This window comes from Solanum dulcamara, chromosome 7 (genome assembly GCF_947179165.1).
Source record: "Solanum dulcamara chromosome 7, daSolDulc1.2, whole genome shotgun sequence".
NCBI lineage: Eukaryota > Viridiplantae > Streptophyta > Magnoliopsida > Solanales > Solanaceae > Solanum > Solanum dulcamara.
The window spans coordinates 23,920,157-23,940,930 of NC_077243.1; the positions used below are offsets into that span (position 1 = coordinate 23,920,157).

Below are 20,774 nucleotides of genomic sequence, written 5' to 3' on the forward strand. Positions count from 1 at the left end.
CCGGCGAAACTCATTTAATAAGTCACTAAGGCATAATTTTTTGTTAAGGCTTCCAGATAAAGTGCTCAAGTCTTGTGTTATTGTAGGTTTTGGTTTTGTAAACTTTTTAGTTTCTGTGTTTCCATTTTTGGAGTCAAAATCTTGCTTCTTTTAGTTGTTATTTAAAAAATATTGTTGCTTTAGCTGCTACTTTATGTTGTGAAGTATAAGGAAAAGTTAAGATTTTAGGTTGGGATATGAAGAGTAACATCCCAAGAAACATGTTCTTGGCAAGGAAAAAAGTGGTAATTTTCCTTTTCTGTAGACTAAGTACTGTTTGATGTTAAATTAGGACTCAATAGAAGCTATATGAAAAGCTCATATCTTTAACATCCTCAGTCCTCTTTTGACTACTTTTTTACTGATTATAGGAGAAAAGGAATACTATGAAAGACAGTTTGAGACATTGAAGTCATTCGAGGAAGTTGATATTGTTTTTCTATTTTCAGGGACAAGGTTCTTATGCAATGGGGCCCAATCAAGAAGTAGTTTGAAGGCGTACAATGGGAGTTTTTGCTTTTTGTACTTGTATATGCAAACATGAAATGCTTTTGTTCTAATTTTGTGAGATACAATAATAACTCAAGTACTAGCTAATATGTACGTACTCGTAAATGCTTTTGTTCTAATTTTGTGAAATACTATATATTAGATGTTTTTAATATCTATATATATACTAATTTTAGAGAATTTGTTTTTAAAACACTAAATATTGGTCTATAGTAACGAGATGAATATTACCTTTTGCAATGACAAAAAAGTTGCCACTGATATTTAGTGGATTTTTGCGGCTGTTAATTAATGATGTGTAGCAGCGACATAAAAGTTGATGTTAATAGTTTATACTTTTTTGCAGCGATAGGAAATGCTACTAATTAATATCAACATTTATCAGCGACATAACAGTAGCCACAGTTAGCGTATAAGCTTTTGTGGCAATTATGTCGCCACTATAGGCCATATTTTAGGAGCGACATAACAGTAGCCACAGTTAGCGTGTAAGCTTTTGTGGCAACTATGTCGCCACTATAGGTCATATTTTAGGAGCAACATAACAGTTGCCACAGTTATCGTATACGATTTTGTGGCAACTATGTCGCCACTATAGGCCATATTTTAGGAGCGACATAACAGTAGCCACAGTTAGCATGTAAACTTTTGTGGCAACTATGTCGCCACTATAGGCCATATTTTAGGAGCGACATAAGAGTTGCCACAGTTATCGTATATGATTTTGTGGCAACTATGTCGCCACTATAGGTCATATTTTAGGAGCGATTTTCTAAATATTTGTGTTGTAAATTATTTATTTTTGTGGCATATTTATTTATATATTGTGACGAATAATGTCGCTACAGATGGAGTTTTATTATGGCGACATTGTTTAAGCGTCACAAATAACCTTTAGTTATGGAACTACTACGAACGGAGCAATTGTCGCTGCTATATACCATTAGCGGCGACTTTGGATCATTTTGTAGCGACGTTTGGCGCCATAATAAGTCTTATTTCTTGTAGTGGATAGAACGGTGTAGCGACGTGGAGGCAAGGACTGCTACGACAAAGAAGTACTCGCTGGTCTCCGATAATAAGGGTGATAATCTAAGGTATTTGTTGTCCCAAATGGAACATCATATATGTGTGTATCCGTGCTGCGCTGCTCTACATGCTCAGGCGCAGATAAAACAAAGCCTGATATATCATCAGCCTCTATAAGTCTCCTAGACTTCTTTTTCCTACTCGAACTAGGCTGGGTCATCTCAAGATGATCCTGAGATCTATCACCATCACCAGACATATGTATGAAAATTATATTACAATATATTAAAATATTAAGTAAAATTATAAGTATTAGAAAAATAAATTAACTTACATACTAGCTACAAGCTATCATTTTACCACTCTTTCTCATCGCTTGTTTCATTTTCATCAATATTCTCCCTCCTCAGTTGTTTCATTTTCATCGTCCCAGTCGCCCTCCTCGAATGGTTCATCGCATTCTTCATCCTCATTTATTTTTTCCTCGATAATTGCCATTATCTCATCATCAAAAACTTTTTTTAATATGTATTGAGGATGTTCTAGTGTGGTTTCCTGTTCAACATCAACTTGTTGTTGAACAAGTGCGACATCATTTTGGTATGCCATATCTAACACATTTTCAATTTCAATTCTTCCCACAGGCTTTGTCTTTATTATAATCTACCAATCAGCCTTGTCTCTACCAATGAATATGGAGCGTAATAGACTTGCTTTGCATTTTGTTCAATGATAAAATGATCATAACTTTTGTATTGTCTGGTGTGTTTAACTTCAATTATGTTATGTTGTTGGTCCACATTTGTGCCTCTATGTGATTGGTCAAACCACTTACACTGAAATAATACAATTTTTTTTTGGCCAGCCTGAATACCTTACTTTAATAATCTCATGAATAAAACTAAAATAGTTAATAATTTGGTCAGAAACATCAGCATCACCTTGTATATAGACACCACTATTATTAGTTTTCTTAAAACTAGAAACTTGTTCAATTTGAAACTTAAAACCATTCACACAATACTTATTCATTGTTTGAATTTGAGATTCAGGTTCAAGTGCAATTTCTCTTACTAATTACAAATGTCCGATATTTGAATATTCATCGTAAACCTGCATATTATTATTCAAAATAATACAATTTAGTATAAATGGAATACATTATTATACTTATAGATTCAATGTAAGCTTGCACACTTACATATTCTTTTAGCCATTTGAAAAATCTCGTATATATGGCTTCATTACCCCATGTGTTTATGAACAAGCTTATGATTGTACATTTAGATTTTTCGTTAGTTAATAAATAATTAGTATGTAATTTGATAACATACTTTATCACTTACTCGAGATATGGTTGAATCTCTGAATAATTAAGCAAAATATGTGTCACAGCTGATTACATTTTCATACTAGTAAAACCTCACTTTCCACTCTTTTTAGATCCCTGATCATGTTGATTAAAAAATAATATCGGGAGAAACAAAGGATCATTATCACCTTCATCATTGCGATTGGGCCTAGTTCTCTTACATGGCACTTCATTCCCAAAGTAGTAAGAATAAAAATCACCAGTTTCTCTCGCAATATGACCTTGAACAACTGGTCCTTTGATCTTTCTCCTTTACTAAATTGTTTGTTTGCTACTGCCAATTTTTCTGTATGTATATAGTTTCTATAGTTAGCTACTAATTGTAGTATATATAAGAAAAAATAACTTAACGAATATAAAGAATAACATTACCTCTCAAATGGATACATCCATCTTGTTTGAACTAGGCCTCTAAGGCGGGCCTCTTGTACAAGGTGAATTGGAAGATGCTCCATTACATCAAAGAAACCACATGGAAAGATCTTCTCCAACTTACTAGTAATAGCAAGAATATTTTCCTTCATCTTGTCTAAACTACTATGAAATAACTTTTCTGAACACAAATCTTTAAAGAAAAGACTAATCCCGATAATTGGTTTCCATATCCTATCAGCTAGATGTCTAAAAGCGATAGGAATTAAAGTTTCCATGAATACATGGCAATCATGAATTTTCATACCTATCAACTTTCCTTCATTCATATCTGCCCGATTTCCTAAATTCGAAGCATAGCCCTACGACATCCTCAAATTTTTAACCCACTCACAAATTTGACGTTTCTCATCTAATGTGAATGAAAAATTGGCTTTGTGCTTAACTATTTTATCATTTTGTAATTCTTGCAGCCACAACTCTTTTCTCCTAAAATATTTCTTTATGTCCATTCTAGCTTTTGCATTGTCTTTTGTTTTACCCTTAACATCCATCACTATGTTAAACAAATTGTTAAAATAATTTTTTTAAATGTGTATCACATCAAGATTATGTAGTAGGAGATTATCTTTCCAGTACGGAAACTCCCAAAATATGCACTGTTTGGTTCAATTATGTTCAACACCATATCCAGAAAGCCTAGAAGCTTCGGTAACTTTAGACAATTGAGAAACTCTCTCCCGAATTTGATGTCCTGTCAGTGATGGAGGTGGAGGGTCATTTTCAACTCTGTTTTTTCTGAATGCATATTTCATTTTCTAAACTCGTTGTCCATTGGCTAGAACTGACGATGACAATCAAATCATGTATTTTTTCTTTCATACTTTTAGGTGAAGGCTTTACTATTTTCCATGCAATGAGGAAAAGCAAGCTTTCCAGCAGTCATCCAACCAGACAACATTCTGTATGCAGAAAAATCATTAACAGTCCACATTAAGAAAGCACGCATAACAAAATTCTGCTTAATTGATATATCATAAGTCATGACGCCTTCAAACCACAATATTTAGATCATTTATGGCTGTAGATAGACATCAATCAAAATTTTAGGATTATGAGCACCCACGATAACACAGCTTAGAAAGATGTACAGACTTGTCATACACATTTCAGGAGAAAGATTGTACGGAGTAATAAATACAGGGCAGCAAGAATAAGGTGACGCAGCATTAAAGAATGGTGTGAAGCCATCTGCACGCAATCCCAATCTTACATTTCTTGGTTCACTAGCAAAATTCAGCTATATGTTATCAAAATGTTTTCATACTTCTCTATCAGATGGATGAGACAAGACACCCGGCGGCCTTTTATATTCACGATGCCATCTCATATGTAGGACAGACCTCATCGATTTATACAACCTCTTTAATCTAGGAATAAGAGGTAAATAATGCATCGCCTTAATTGAGACCATCTTTCCAACAGGAGTCCTCTTATAACGAGCATGTCCATAAAACTTATAATTTTCTAATTCACTATCAGTCTTGTAGAACAGCATGCAGCCATTAACACAACAATGAATTCTATCATACAACAATCCTAACTTGGAAATCAATCTCTTTGCCTGATAGAAGTTCTTAGGTATGTTAAACTCTAGATTAACCAGCTCGCCCAAAAGATCAACCATTGAGTCCATGGCCGCATGAGGAACACTCCAATCTGATTTAATATTCATTAACCTAACTACAGTTGACAAAGCAAAATGCAGACTTCCTTCACATAGTCGATGACTAGCCTCTTCTAATTGTTGATAGAAGTGTCTTGCTTCTTCATTAGAAGATTCATCAAAATGTTGTTCGAGTTCCATTCCACCTTGAACCTCGAAAGCATCATTGATCATTTCATGAACTCTATCATGTTGAAATGTATCTTGTTGAACTCTATCAAGTAGAACCCTATTATGTTCAACCCTAATTTGATCATGTGATGCAAGCATACTATATTCATCCACGAACAGTAAATTATAGATTATATTATTCAATTCATCTATTTCTCCATGATCAATCCATACAAAATATCTAGGCTTAAATTCATTACCATACAAATGAACCATAATTATATCTGGATTAAAAAATTTCAAGTAGCTACATTCATGACAAGGACACCTAACCAATCCATTTCTCTTAAAAATATCAAGTGTCATTACATGATCGATAAAACTTCATACACCGTCAATAAATTCAGGTTTCAAACTACCACCAACTTCATAATACATATTAAACATTCACAAATGATGATCCATCTACAAAATTATATATATTCAAGTTTAATTAGTTCATAAAGACTACAATTCATCAACACTACAAGTGTCATTAATTCAAGTTATAATTAATTAATTCATATAATAATTAAGTTTAAATGTATAATTAATTAATTCATATAATAATTAAGTTCAAGTTATAATTAATTCAAATTATAATTAAGTTCAAGTTATAATTAATTCAAATTATAATTAAGTTCAAGTTATAATTAATTCAAGTTATAATTAATACAAGTTATAATTAAGTTTAATTTATAATTAAGTTCAAATTTTAATTAATTCAAGTTCTAATTAATTCAAGTTATAATTAAGTTCATGTACTAATTAATTCAAGTTATAATTAAGTTCATGTACTAATTAATTCAAGTTATAATTAATTCAAGTAATAATTATGTTCAAAGCTCATGACATTCAAGTTGAAGTTCTAAATTCAAATATCCTAAAATTCAAGTATCTAAGTTATTCAAATTAGTTCTAAAGTCTAAAGAGTTCAAAAATTACAAACCTAAATTAAAGTTCAAAATTAGTATCTAAGTTTAACTTCAAAAGTCCTAAAGTTCAACATCAAGACTTTGAATATCTAACTCTAATTAGCTTAATTAGTTCAAAAGGAATACTAATTCAACAAGATTTGTAAAGTTAACAAAAAAATTCAAGTTCAAAATTCTAATTAAGTTCATGTTCGAAATTCTATTTCTAAATTTAAGTATCCTAACAAGTATCTAAATTATTCTAATTATAAGTTTTAATGTCCTAAAATTCAAGTATCTAAGTTCCTATATTTTTTTAAGTTTCAAACTTCAAAACTTCTTATATATATTCAAGTATCTAAGTTATTCTAATTAGTTCTAATGTCTAAAGATTTCAAAAATTATACAAACCTAAAGTTCAAAATTAGTATCTAAGTTATTCTAATTATAAGTTCTAAATTAAAGTCCTATAATTCAAGTATCCAATTTCTAATATTTTTCTAAGTTTCAAACTTCAAAACTTCCTATATTCAAGTATCTAAGTTATTCTAATTAGTTCTAAAGTCTAAAGAGTTCAAACATTATACAAACCTAAATTAAAGTTCAAAATTAGTATCTAAGTTTAACTTCAAAAGTCTTAAAGTTCAACTTCATGACTTTGAATATCTAACTCTAATTAACTTAATTAGTTCAAAAGGAGTACAATTCAACAACATTTCTAAATTAATAAAAAAACTCAAGTTCAAAGTTGCGTTCTAAGTTCAAGTTCGAAATTCAAGTTCTAAAGTTAAGTATCCTAAAATTCAAGTATCTAAATTATTCTAAGTATAAGTTCTAAAGTCCTAAAATTCAAGCATCTAAGTTCCTACATTTTTCTCTAAGTTTTAAACTTCAAAACTTCCTAAGTTACAATCCAATATACAAACAAACTAAATGGAATAAACTAATTAACTAACAAAACACAAATTACTATCCAATTTACAATCTAATTCAAAAATCCCAAATCTAACTTAAAGTCTAAAATCAAAACTATAACTACATTCACTAATTTTACAATCCAATATACAATAAACTACAACAAACTAAATGGAATAAACTAATTAACTAACTAACAAATCACAAATTACTATCCAATTTACAATCTAATTCAACAACCCCAAATCTAACTTAAGCCCTAAAATCAAAACTATAACTACATTCACTAATTTTACAATCCAATATATACAAATAAACTACAACAAACTAAAATACTCAATTCATAATCTAATTCAAAAAAAAACTCAATTCAAAGTAAAGCCCTAAAATCAAACTATAACTCCATTCACCAATTCACAATCAAATATATAAATTAACTATTTTAATAACATAAATTAAATAAACTAAATGAAATAAACTAACTAACAAATCAAAAAATTCATAAATTATAAAAAAATTACAAACCCTAACTAACCTTAACAATGAGAGAGGAAGAGAGAGTATGTCGGAGAAGAAGGACGGCGTCTGGGTGGGGATCTTGACGGCGATGTTGCACCGGCGTGAGGAACTTGGTCGGCGTCAGGGTGGTTGGAGTGGTCGGGGTCGGGGGTGGAGATCGATGAGAGAAGAGAGATAGAGAGAGAGAAAGAATTGGAGAAATGAGAAAATCCCGCTACTATATTCAGATATTTCAAAAGAAACGACGGATTGAACGATGCAGTCCGTCGCTTTTTAAAAAATATCTGACCAGACTTTGACCTAGTCCGTCGCTATTTAATATTTGTTGACCAGAAGTGACGGACTAAGCGATGCAGTCCGTCGCTCTTTTTTAAAAAAAAAATTAAAATTATTATTTTACGATGGATGGATTCGTAATATTTATTTTATAAATAATTATTTTTTATAAAAATATATAAAATAATTATATATAAATAAAATTTATTTTTGACGTAAAAATCCATCCAAATAAACAACAGACTAAGGGTCTCTGTCCATCGCTTTTAATTAAAAATATAAAAACGAAGGACAGCATCGTATTATCCATCGCATTTTTATAGCAATCACTTTTTGCCTTTTTTTTTAGTAGTGTTGTCCAATCCTATAATTCTTACCCTCAATACATACCGTTTCATCACGTCACCACCTTAATAAACAAAAACAAGATAAGTTTTTATTTTTCTATTCAGAATTCATTTATCCTACTAATTATTTAAAATTTATTTCGGGAGTAAGCTCAACTTTAATAAGATAAAGTGCTTCTAAAAGAACACTTCTTGTTAACACATGAAATGATTTAAATTATTTCACGATATATACTCTGGGGTGGTAACAAGATACATAATATTTTGACTTTCACATATTTAATTAATGAATTTAAGTAAGGTCCCTTTTTGTAGGTTTGGGGAGAATATATGGACCTTTGCAAATTGAATTAAGCTGCTGATTGGCTAGCTATTGCTCTTTTGACATACCCCGTTTACCCTCCTTTCTTTATCATGAAATGGAACTTTTTTCATTTTTTTCTGTCTTATTATTTTTTTTTATGTTGAAATAGAAAGAAAATATTCTCCTTCGATCTCTTTTTTGTTTGGACAAAATTTTTAATGGATTATTTAAATATTTTTCTACTATTTTTTTTGTTACTCCTTTTTGAGAGCTTTTTTTTATTTATTTATTTCACAATCTTAAAGTTAAAGGATTATTACTCCTCTCCTCCTCATCGATCTCTATATAAATTTTTTAAAAAGGAAAAAACGAGAAGAAAGTCGTAATCGATGGTGGGTGAGTGGAGGTGGCAGTTGCCCACACGCTCATGCTTGTTTTTCGCCACCTTTATTGGCGCCCAAAAGCTTTCCCAATAATTCTGCTATGTCAACCACAAAATGACATCATATATATATATTTATGATAAATTAAATTTTAAGCTCTACTATAGTATTACTTGTTCTATTTCATTTCTCCTCTCTTAATTTTATATGAAATGAAATTTTAAAACATGTGCATCGTTGAATTTGTAATCTTAGAACATGATGTTAATCAAAAAGTTACTTTTTTGTCTTATTTATATAGCATCATTTGAATTTTGAGAGTCAATTTTTTAATTTTAACCATAAATTTTGATGTAAAAACTATAAGCTTTTAGGAAATTTATATATTTAAAAACTAAATAGAAAAAAAATTAAATCGCAATAATTAATAACTCAAAATATTTAAAAGATGTAGAGAAAGATCGCAGTCAAAGAAAAACTCTATTCGGCTCCCAAAATCTGTAAGGTACCATACAAATTGGACAGATAGAGTATTAACTAAAAAACTAGTCCTTTTATTTTTTAAAATTCTTTAAATTTCATTTATGAAATATTTTTAAAAAATCATACCTCACCCCCTATCCAACACCTTCTCCGCTCTTAATTTATATTTATTTCATTTTATATTTTTCTCGTTTTGTGTTAGATATGGATATATATTTTTAGGAAAATATTTTTTTCTACTTGCGTTCTGAATATATAAAAAATAATAAGAGAAGTCTTGCGGCAAGTAATAAATATTTTTCTAAATTCATATATATATAACACAAAATGAGAAATAAAATTGAAAACAGAAAGTTAGGTAGGATTGGGTGGAATTTTTTTTATATAAATAAAATAAAAATATCTAAATTATTATTTGGGGGGGGGGGGAGGAGATGAAATAATTTTTTTTTAAAAAAAACTTTTATAAAAGAAATTTAATAAATAAAAATAAAATTAAAAAATTAGAGAGGGGGTTATGGTGAGAGAAAGTTATGGAATGAGCTAACAAAAATATTTTATATTTTATTTTATAATTTATTTTTGTAGAGGAGATAGTAATATTTTAATTTTTAATTTTAACTAATTCTAATAATTTATACAATTTTTGTTAAAAGGAATGTTTTGTTGATGTGATAATATTTTTAAATGAAAGAGAGAGTGTAGTCTATGATGAGAATGGAATAAAAGATAAAGATATATTTTTCAAACTAATAAATAATAATTTATATATGAAATTCATACTTCCAATAATTTAGATATGAAACTCAAAAAAATTAAAATAGTTAAGATTATATTTTTGATACTTACCTCTAAAACAAATCAAAAAGAAATAAAACACATAAATCGAAAGGAGTAATATTATATACTCCTATATATATATTTAATTATTATATTTATAGTTACTAATAGTACTCTATTACATTATCCTTCATCATTAGGGTTTTTCTCTCTTTATGTGTGTTTGGTGGGGTGACTTTATATAAGCATATTTGTTCGTCCTTCTTCCATTTTCTTAGCCCCTTTTTTCCACTTTCGTCATCTTCTCCTCGGGATCTGGTCCAAAAGACCAGCAGTTGATCCACTACAATTCCCAAGGGTTCAACTTTCAACTCTCTTTCTTTGTTTTTTCTATTTCAAGTCTTCTTGTCTTGTCTTGTCTCTTGTCTTTTACCTTTTCTTGGAGATCCAATTACTTTTTTCCCACAAATCCTTATTCTTATTTGCTCAAATTCTACTTTATTCAGATCTGGTGCGCCTGCAAATTAAGGTTTGCTCCATTTGTGAGATCTTTCCCACTTTGCTCCTCTTTTTTTCTTAATAAGTTTTATCATTTAGGTTCACTTGTCGAAGCAAATTCAGAATTTAAAAATATCAATTTATATCGCGTAAGTTACATAGCATTTACGAGTAATAACTCTGAATTTCCTAATTGTGGGAGCAATCACTATAGTAGTAATTTTGTGTAATGAAAATCTCTCATTATTTGTGATTTCTTTGATAACCGTGATGATTGTTACTCCAACACTATCATATGAATTATTGATCCTACTATTTGTTAAGAGTATCCTTTAAAAATAACATTAATTAATCTCATTTGCTTAATTAGCATGAAACAAAGAATTCTTTTTTATTCTTTTGCTGACCTGTTGAATCTAAATTAAGTCAAAGGACAGTAATTAAAGGTGGACCTGAAATTTCCTAAATGAAATACTATTTCATTTAGTGGATTAGATTATAAATTAACTATGCTTAAGTGGCATGGACTCGATGTGAACTATCAAAAAATTGATCCATGAATATAATTTATTTCAATCATGCTCCTTGTGTCATGAAATTGCAAGAATTATATATAACTTAATTGCTTATAATTAACTATATATGATGTTCCGTCTTATCAATAACGTTTTTCTTCATCATCTTTCAAGCTTTTTTTAGTTGGTTGAAGATTGAAGTAAATGGCTAGCTTGTTCCCTAATTGTTTACCAAACTTTTATTCACCTCATGATTAAACACTTGCGGTCCTAAGAAATGTGTTGATGAAAATAGTACTATTATCTAACTTAGACCACTTCTTCTATAAACTCTAGTTGCTTTATATATTTGACCGCGAGCCTTATTGTGGAGGAAAACTAAAATGACATTAAAAAAACTTTGGCATTTACAGAGTTCACACAAAAAAGACATTTAGTGGCAGTACATTTTTTTTAGTATTGTCGCAAAAATATTAACGGTAATTGAGTTAATATATTATTGTATTCAGAGTGGCTAAAGTTTCTATACCGGCATTTATATAGATTTTTGCTTATAAATAATTATATTATATTATTGCCATTAAATATAATATAATGATAATTATATTATTGTTGCTACTATATAATTACTGTAAAATTCTTTATTTATAGTAGTGTCAGAAAGTTCATCGAGTCTAAATTTTCATTAGGGTAAATGTAACATATGTGGTTCACAAAGAAAGGGGAGATGAATGCTAAGTCTAATTGATTTTGCGTCTTTTGGTGATCTGTCCTTCTCGTAATGTCCTTTATATGATTCTTGAGTAAGTAAAAGAGACCTTTTAATTTAGTTTTTGTTACATACATATAGAGTGGATATATAAGAGTTGAAGGGGAATACCAGTTTTAATTTATTACTTAATCAATTATCAACCAACAACATCCTTTTCTTCCACATTAATTCTCTACTCCTACCTCTTCTTAGCAGGCCAAACATGATATAAATCATATCCACCTCGATTCATTTACTTAATTCCTATACTAGAAATAGATATTTCAATTTATTTGTACTATTTTAGCAAATTAAAAAAGTTCTATTATTTTTTCGCATACTATCTTTAATATTAAATAACTACACAAAATAGTAGTAATAATAGTCAATTTTGAAATTTTAAAACATTATAAATAATATTAGTTTAATAAAATATGTCTCTAATTAAAATTTTCTTAGGCCCATGTCAAGTAATATGAAATGGAGGGAGTAACAAAACAAATTAAGTTTAGAGTTAATTAATGAGGTAGCCTATACCATTTTGTGCGGCAAAAAAATAAGGTAGTAGCATAAAAAGTTTTTGTTAGTGGCAAGTCTTTATAATTGATCAATGGTTCGAATTAATAAGAAAAAATTTAAAGAAAAAAGGTAGATAGAAATTTTCATTCAGCTGAAATTCTTCTATTTCTTATGGATATATACAGGTCATATATAATATGATGAATTCGTTTTCACATGTTCCTCCTGGATTTCGGTTCCATCCGACTGATGAAGAACTTGTAGATTATTACCTCAGGAAGAAAATAACTTCAACAAGGATTGACCTACATGTTATCAAAGAGGTGGACCTCTACAAGATTGAACCATGGGATCTTCAAGGTACTATTAACATATACTCGCTCCATTCATTTTTACTTGACACATTCGTTTTAACAAAGTCAATTTGACTAATCTTTGGAGTTAATTGAATTAATTTTTTAAGTTTACAATTTAAATGTTTGAATCTGTATGAAAAATACTATAGGTCGCAATCTTTCTCATATTAATATAATAAAAATATACATTTTGAAATATTAATCAAAATTCATGTTGTTTGACTCTTGAGAAGCGAAATGTGACAAGAAAAAGTGAATTGAGGTAGGAATTAAATAAAATAAAATAGCAAGTACTCATCAAACTATATTTTTGAATAGAACTATGCAGAATAGGGACAGAGGAACAAAATGAATGGTACTTCTTCAGCCACAAAGATAAAAAATATCCAACTGGTACAAGAAGCAATAGAGCCACAACAGCAGGATTTTGGAAAGCAACTGGAAGAGACAAAGCTATTTATTCCAAACACGACTTGATTGGCATGAGGAAGACATTGGTTTTTTACAAAGGAAGGGCTCCTCGTGGTCTAAAATCTGACTGGATTATGCATGAATATCGACTTGAAACTGAACCAAGTGGTGCCTCTCAGGCAAGTTATTCACTAAACTGTCCTAATATATAGCTTGTTCGGCCGAGTTTTCAAATTCTGTTTATTTTGAAGAGCATCAGTTTGTGTTTGAATAACATTTTTACCGTTATTAGAACAGTACTTTGTGTTTGTCCAATATTTCAATGGTGCTTCCGAATAAAAGCTAGTTTTTTTTGCTTAATAGCCTTTGATACAAGCTACTACAAAGCACATATTTTCTCCCTAAAAGTCTAGTCAAACACTTCAACTTTCTAAAATAATCATTTTTTATTTTCTAGAAGTTACCTACCTTATTTTTCTATGTAGTTAATTCTATTTATTATGATCAGTTAACTTTTAGATGACCGACCTGATGATATAAGAAATACTAGTATTATTTTCGTTTAGACACTTGAACAAATTGAACTAGTTATTGATAGTTGATTTACTAAAACATAGGAAGAAGGATGGGTGGTGTGTAGAGTTTTCAAGAAGAAAATGGCAAGCACGAGGAAAGAACGTGGGAAGCAGGAGTCACCAAATTGGTATGATAATAGTGATCAAGTTTCATTTATGCCAGATATTGACTCCCCAAAGCAACAACAAAATTACCCTTGCAAGAAGGAATTACTGGATAACTTGAACTACCAAATCCCAATCCCACCTCATCACCAACAACAATTTCTTCAGCTTCCTCTTTTACAAAGTCCTAAATTTCCTGCATCCACCTCAATTTCAGTGTTTGGAGTTAACGTCGTTAACAATAATAATAGTCAGGGTAGCTCTAATTTGCAACAGTCCTCCGTGATCACACGAGAACAAGTTGCTGATGATCAAGTGACCGATTGGCGAGTGCTCGATAAATTTGTAGCTTCTCAACTTAGTCAAGATGAGGTGGTCTCAAAGGAAAATGATCACTCAAACACCTTACATGCTGCTATCGATGACTCGAATTTGATGGTTCAAGATTTGAACAAACAAGAAAATAAATCCACGGCATCCTCATGTTCTCAGATTGACCTGTACTGGAAGTGAAGTGAAGTGAAATTCCATATAAGCAAAGTAAATACTTATCATAGGAAAGTACAGTTACGCTCTTGTTGATTAAATAGCTAACTAATATAGTTTGTACATAATATATAATGCTACTAAGAAAAAAAAAAAAATATATATATATATATATATATATATACACTCTTGTGGTCAGGTTCTTCCCCGGATCCTGTGCATAGCGGGAGCTTTAGTGCACTGAACTGTCCTTTTATATATATGTGTAACCCTTCTAATTAATGTTAATTAAGAGAAGATGTATTATCTGTTTGATGATGGAAGCATAGGTGAATTATACATGCAGCAAGTTTTATATATCTGCTTGAGTTGTAATTGAAGCATTCTCATAATGTCAGGCAAGGCAGGACTATCGATAATGTTTATGGTATGATAGCTACTGCTTGGGTTATGTACAACAACAACAACCTAGTGAAATCCCATAACGTGGGGTCTGGGGAGGGTAAAGTGTACGCAGATCTTACTCCTACCAAGGTAGGACGGCTGTTTCCGAGAGACCCTCGGCTCAATAGAAGCATAAAAAGAGGCTAGATACTGCTAAGAAGTACAAGAAGTTCAAAGTGTTATGTGAAAGCAAACAACGAAAGCGACACAGATAAAATGGAGTAATCAAAGTACAGAGAATAGTATATAATAACAGAAATTAGAGCACAAGAAACTATAGTGCGCTAATGCGCCTACTAATAAGGAAGAATAACGAGACTTTGTACTAGCCTTCTATCCTAATGTGGGTCCTCCACACCCTCCTATCTAAGGTCATGTCCTTGGTAAGTTGTAACTGCGCCATGTCCAATCTAATCACCTCTTCCCAATATTTCTTCGGCCTACCACTACCTCTTCTGAAATCATCCATGGCCAACCTCTCACACCTCCGCACTGGGGCATCTATGTCTCTCCTCTTCACATGCCCAAACCATCTCAATCACACTTCCCGCATCTTGTCTTCTACCGAGGGTACTCCTACCTTGTACCGAATAGACTCATTTCTAATCATGTCGCTCCTAGTATGCCCACACATCCATCTCAATATTCTCATCTCGGCAACTTTCATCTTTTGAACGTGAGAGACCTTAACATAGCCGGTCTAACCACCACTTTGTAGAACTTGCCCTTAAGTTGTGGTTGTACCTTTTTGTCATATAGCACACCGGAAGTGAGCCTCCATTCCATCCACCCTTTCTCAATACGATGTGTGACATCATCGTCAATCTCCCCGCTGCCTTGCATGATAGACCCAAGGTACTTGACACTACTGTTCTTTTGGATGGCCTGGTCATCAAGCCTAACTTCCGCGCCAACCTCCTGAGGTATCTCACTGAACTTGCACTCTAAGTACTCTATCTTGGTCTTACTCAACTTAAACCCTTTAGACTCCAAGGTATGTCTCCAATCCTCCAGCTTCGCGTTAACTCCGCTACGAGTCTCATCGATCAGGACTATGTCATTCGCGAAAAGCATACACCATGAAACCTCACCTTGAATTTGTCGCGTCAATCCATCCCTCACCAAGGCAAATAAAAATGGACTAAGAGTTGATCCTTGATGCAACCCCATCACAACTGGAAAGTGATTTAAGTCCCCTCCTACTGTCCTTACCCTGGTTTTGGCACCCTCATACATGTCCTTGATCACCCTAATGTACATCACAGGTACACCTTTAGCCTCCAAACATCTCTATAGTATCTCTCGTGGAACTTTATCGTAAGCCTTTTCTAGGTCAATGAATTCCATATGCAAGTCCCTCTTCCTCTCCCTTTACTGCTCCACCAGTCTTCTCATAAGATAGATGGCTTCTGTAGTTAAGCGTCCCGGCATAAATCCGAATTAGTTCTCTGAAATAGACACGCCCGATCCTCACCCTCATCTCCACCACTCTTTTCCACACTTTCATAGTATGACTTAGAAGCTTAATACCTCTATAGTTATTGCAGCTCTGGATATCCCCCTTGTTTTTGTATAAAGGGATCATAACGCTCAACCTCCATTCTTCGTACATCGTTGCCATCTTAAAAATGATATTAAATAACCTAGTCAGCCACTCCAAACCTACCGAGCTCGCGATCTTCCAAAATCTCCCAAGAATCTCGTCAGGTACGGTCACTCTTCCCCAGCGCATCCTACATACAACACCCTTAACCTCTTCGACTGTAATACTCCTACAACACCCAAAATTATGACGCCTCTCTATATGTTCCAAATCTCCCAACATAATCTCTCTATCCCTTTCTTCATTCAAGAGTTTATGGAAGTATGACTACCATCTCTGTTTAATGAGGGTCTCCCCTACCAATACTTTTCCATGCTCGTCCTTAATGCAATTCACTTGATCCACATAGTGTTCCCTTCTCTCCCGAGCCCTGGCTATCCTGAACAATTTTCTATCACCTCCTTTCTCTTCTAGTTCAGCATAAAGACATTCAAAAGCTGTTATTTTTTCCATCGAAACCGCCGACATCGCCTCCTTCCTCGATATCTTATAAAGTTCCCTATTCGTCCACTACTCCACCTCATTCTTGCTTTCTATAAACTTCGAATACGCCATCTTCTTTGCTTCCACCTTCCCTTGCACTTCTCCATTCCACCCCCAGTCCCTTGATGCCAATTATGACTACCTATCGAGACTCCTAATACTTCCCTTGATACAACCCTAATACAACTAGTCGTCCTATCCTACATATTGTTCGCATCCCCACTACTATCCTAGGCCCTCATATCCTTCAATTTCTCTCCCATCTCTAGGGCACTAGTCGTGGTCAAACTCTCCTATCTGATCCTAGGTCGGTCATCCCCGTCCCTTTTTTTCCTCGTCATCTTGATCTCTAAATCCATCACCAAGAGCTTATGTCGGGTCGTAAGGTTGACGATCGGAATGACCTTACAGCCTTTGCACAGACCTTTATCATTGAGTCTTAGCCACCGAACTACGGAAGGTTACCAAGTGGTCCTCCTTCTTTGGGAAACTCGAATTGGCTATCACCAACCCAAAAACTCTTGCAAAATCCAAAAGTAAAACTCCTCCTCCATTTCTTTCCCCATAGCGAAAGCCTCCAAGTGCATCATCATACCCTCCCGAAATAGACCCGATGTGCCCATTGAATTCTCCTCCCACGAAAAGCTTCTCAGTAGGTGGTATACCTCCCACTAACTCACCTAAATCCTCCCAAAAATGCCTCTTATCCTCCTCGCCTAAGCTCGCTTGTGGCACATAAGCACTAATAATGTTCAATGTGATCCCTTCAACGACCACCTTAATCGACATCATCCTATCATTGACTCTCCTAAACTCCACCACCTAATCCCTTAAATCACTGTCTACTAAAATGCCTACCCCATTTCTATACTTCGATCTACCAGAGAACCAAAGCTTATATCTGTCTACCTCCTTAGCTTTAGAACCTACCCATTTGGTCTCTTGGACACAAGCTATATTAATCTTTCTCTTCTTTAGAAACTTAACTAGCTCTATGGATTTTTCTGTTAACGTCCCAATGTTCCAAGAACCTACTCTCAGTCTAGACGCTTCTTTAACTCACTTACCCCTCCTTATCCTCGTCCCCTTTCCCGTCCCTGAGCGAGAACATGACCCTAGTCTACCATCACTATCCAAAGCCACGAAAATGCGTATGAACTAATAAATTATTCAAAGGTCTAAAGTTAGCAAAATATAATAGCAAAATATAATTACAATTGTATGAGCAAGGAATAGATATTAAAATATATGGAAATCGGAGGTACCAACTCTAGTTGAAATGAACCTGGTTGCTGCCGAAAAACAAGCTGTTTTTCCTCTTAGGCAATTTATCGAACAGATGGGGTGAATTAAGTTCTCTTACTCTTCTTCAAAGCTAGCCAACGATATTACCCTCCCAGAAATTGTAGGAATTATTGGTCGCAGTTAAATATCAATAATTTTGAGAAATTTATGTGAAAAAGAAGAGAAAATGAAGAACTAAAAAAATGGAGAGAACACAGCAGCGTAGTGAAAGATTAAATATGAAGAGAAGAATGTTAAAAATATGTCGAAAACAATTACTATCTTACGTGATTACAGTCGATGCAGTTTATTTCTGATTCTCTTCCAACAGTTAGTATCAGGAACGAATCTATGTCGTCCAAAGCAGAATTCTCTATGAAAGCTTTCATAAAAAAATACTTGCTAATAATAATGAAATACAGCAACTGAAGTCTCACCTTCAATGTTGCGTAATACTGTATTTTAATTAAACCATTGGATATTTCAAATGTGTTTAAATGTTACATTATGTAGTGATATGTATCAGAATAATAGTACGTACTACTCCTATTTTAATTTATGTGACATGAACTTTTTTTTAGTATGTCTCAAAAAGAATGTCAACTTTTAAGATCTTATTTTTTACCGTCATGATCAGTCAAATAGTGCAAAATAAATTGAGAGGAAGGAAGTATATGTTTATTTTTTAAATTTATTCCTAATTGGTTCCTTTTATTAATGATGTATCTTATTCTCAAACTGCTACATCGTCACATCTGTATTTGTTTTCATTTTTCATTTTTTTGGAAAGATTATTTCAGCAAAAATTAAAATACAGTATTACGTAACATTGAAGGTGAGACTTCAGTTACTGTCTTTCATTAGTAGAGTATTACTCTTGGATAGCAATTGCTTTGCTTTAAGGCTTCTTGTACTTCATTCTTCACAGAAAAGAAAATAATCTAATACTCAGAAATGTTTACCAAAAATTAATAGCATCATCATGACTCAAAATTCTCCTTCAAAACTTACACAACTTTACATCAAATTGAACAAGAACAAAAGGCATTTACATTATATACCAACCGCAAAATCAGGAAATTCGGGTATTTGAAATTTAATATATATGTTTAAAAATAAATTTTTGAATATACCTCTTCTGTCCAAATTTATGTGGCACGGTTGGAATTTCGAGATTCAAACTTCTATATTTTGGTCGTGAATTCAAATATAAAAGCTTTTAAAAAATGGAATAAAATTGATATATTTGAAATCTACATTAAAAAATATTATAAATCACAGTAATTAACATTTTAAAATATTTAGAAGGCATATTAAAAAAATTCAATCAAAGGAAAAATTAGTTGACTCTTCCAACTATGTCACATAAATTGAAGCGGATGAAATAATTTTTTATATACAAAATATAGTTTCTCGATAAATGATGTTCAACAAACCACCCTTCACTCGATATTACTTGCCATTACATATTACGTGTAAAGCTTTTTTATAAGATCAGTAAATTTTAACCGTGATAGCGGATTACATAATAATTTAACTTTTACCAGATCATCTCTGTTAATATAAGTAGGTACATTGTTTATCATGGAAATATAGCAGTAATTAAATTATAAATGTATTTATTATGTAAAATTTTTAATATTTGTGAATTGTGATCATACAATTTAGAAGAAAAAAGGAGCAACATCAAGAACAGTAGAAAGTTTTCGTCTCAAACAAAAGGCATTTCTTTTTCTCCTTCTATATTTGCCTTTTTGAGAAACAACAAGCAAAAAGATGAACACATTTGAGATGATCTTTTTCCAACATGTAGACATGCAGATGTAAGCAAAATGAAACAGTGATATTAGATATATAATTCTTATAAACAGAATGTGTAGTAGAGCTTAATTAGTTTAGACTTAGTAACTAAATATTGACATAGCTTAAAATCAGTTACAATACTAAGATTGAAATTGTATATAAATGATACTTACAAAAACCTTTTGTCAACACTGCTTTAGCTAGAAATCCTCCAAAGTTGCTAAACCAAGAGAAAATTCGGAGGGAATTGAAGTCAGAATTGATTGTAGAATTTTATTTGATTAAATATCATGAAAAAGTAAAGTCGAATTGTCCTTGTCTACTGCCGATAATTTCGACCTTCCAATTCCTTTTCAAGCAAAGGTAAAAAAAAAAAAAAACATACTCATTATGTAATGTCTTCCCCACTCATTAACCTCAATCCTTGGAACAAACAAAGAAATAGATAAACAGACTTGTACAATAATTTAATTTTAATTTTTTTTATTTTATCCATGATAAGATAATTAATAATCACATCATTATATATGAGTTTAAACTTTTCACATTATCGGTTGTAAATTGTTTTTTTATAGCATCGGATCATTCAAAATAATATTTTAAGTCTTCTTAAAATAGGTGATTAAAAATTTTAAAAATAAGATATGTTATTTATTATCATAGATGAAAATGATTTTATAATATGAAAATTATTTACATTCACAATATTTATTATGCTTTATTTTCTTTTTTCAATCGAGTTGATAGGCATTATATAAATTCGGACGGACAGAATAATTTCTTTAATATACTAGAATGGTATCCTAGATCAATAAGTCTGAA

General features: G+C 31.9%; 1 protein-coding gene across 1 annotated transcript; it reads left to right on the forward strand.

Moving 5' to 3' along the window:
• The first annotated feature begins 10,391 nt into the window (after positions 1 to 10,391).
• Positions 10,392 to 14,490, forward strand: LOC129895509 (NAC domain-containing protein 7-like). Its single transcript, XM_055971231.1, has 4 exons — positions 10,392 to 10,648; positions 12,588 to 12,762; positions 13,077 to 13,348; positions 13,787 to 14,490. The coding sequence occupies exons 2-4, from the start codon at positions 12,600 to 12,602 to the stop codon at positions 14,360 to 14,362; spliced, it is 1,011 nt and encodes a 336-aa protein (XP_055827206.1). The 5' UTR covers positions 10,392 to 10,648; positions 12,588 to 12,599; the 3' UTR covers positions 14,363 to 14,490.
• Positions 14,491 to 20,774: the final 6,284 nt, after the last annotated feature.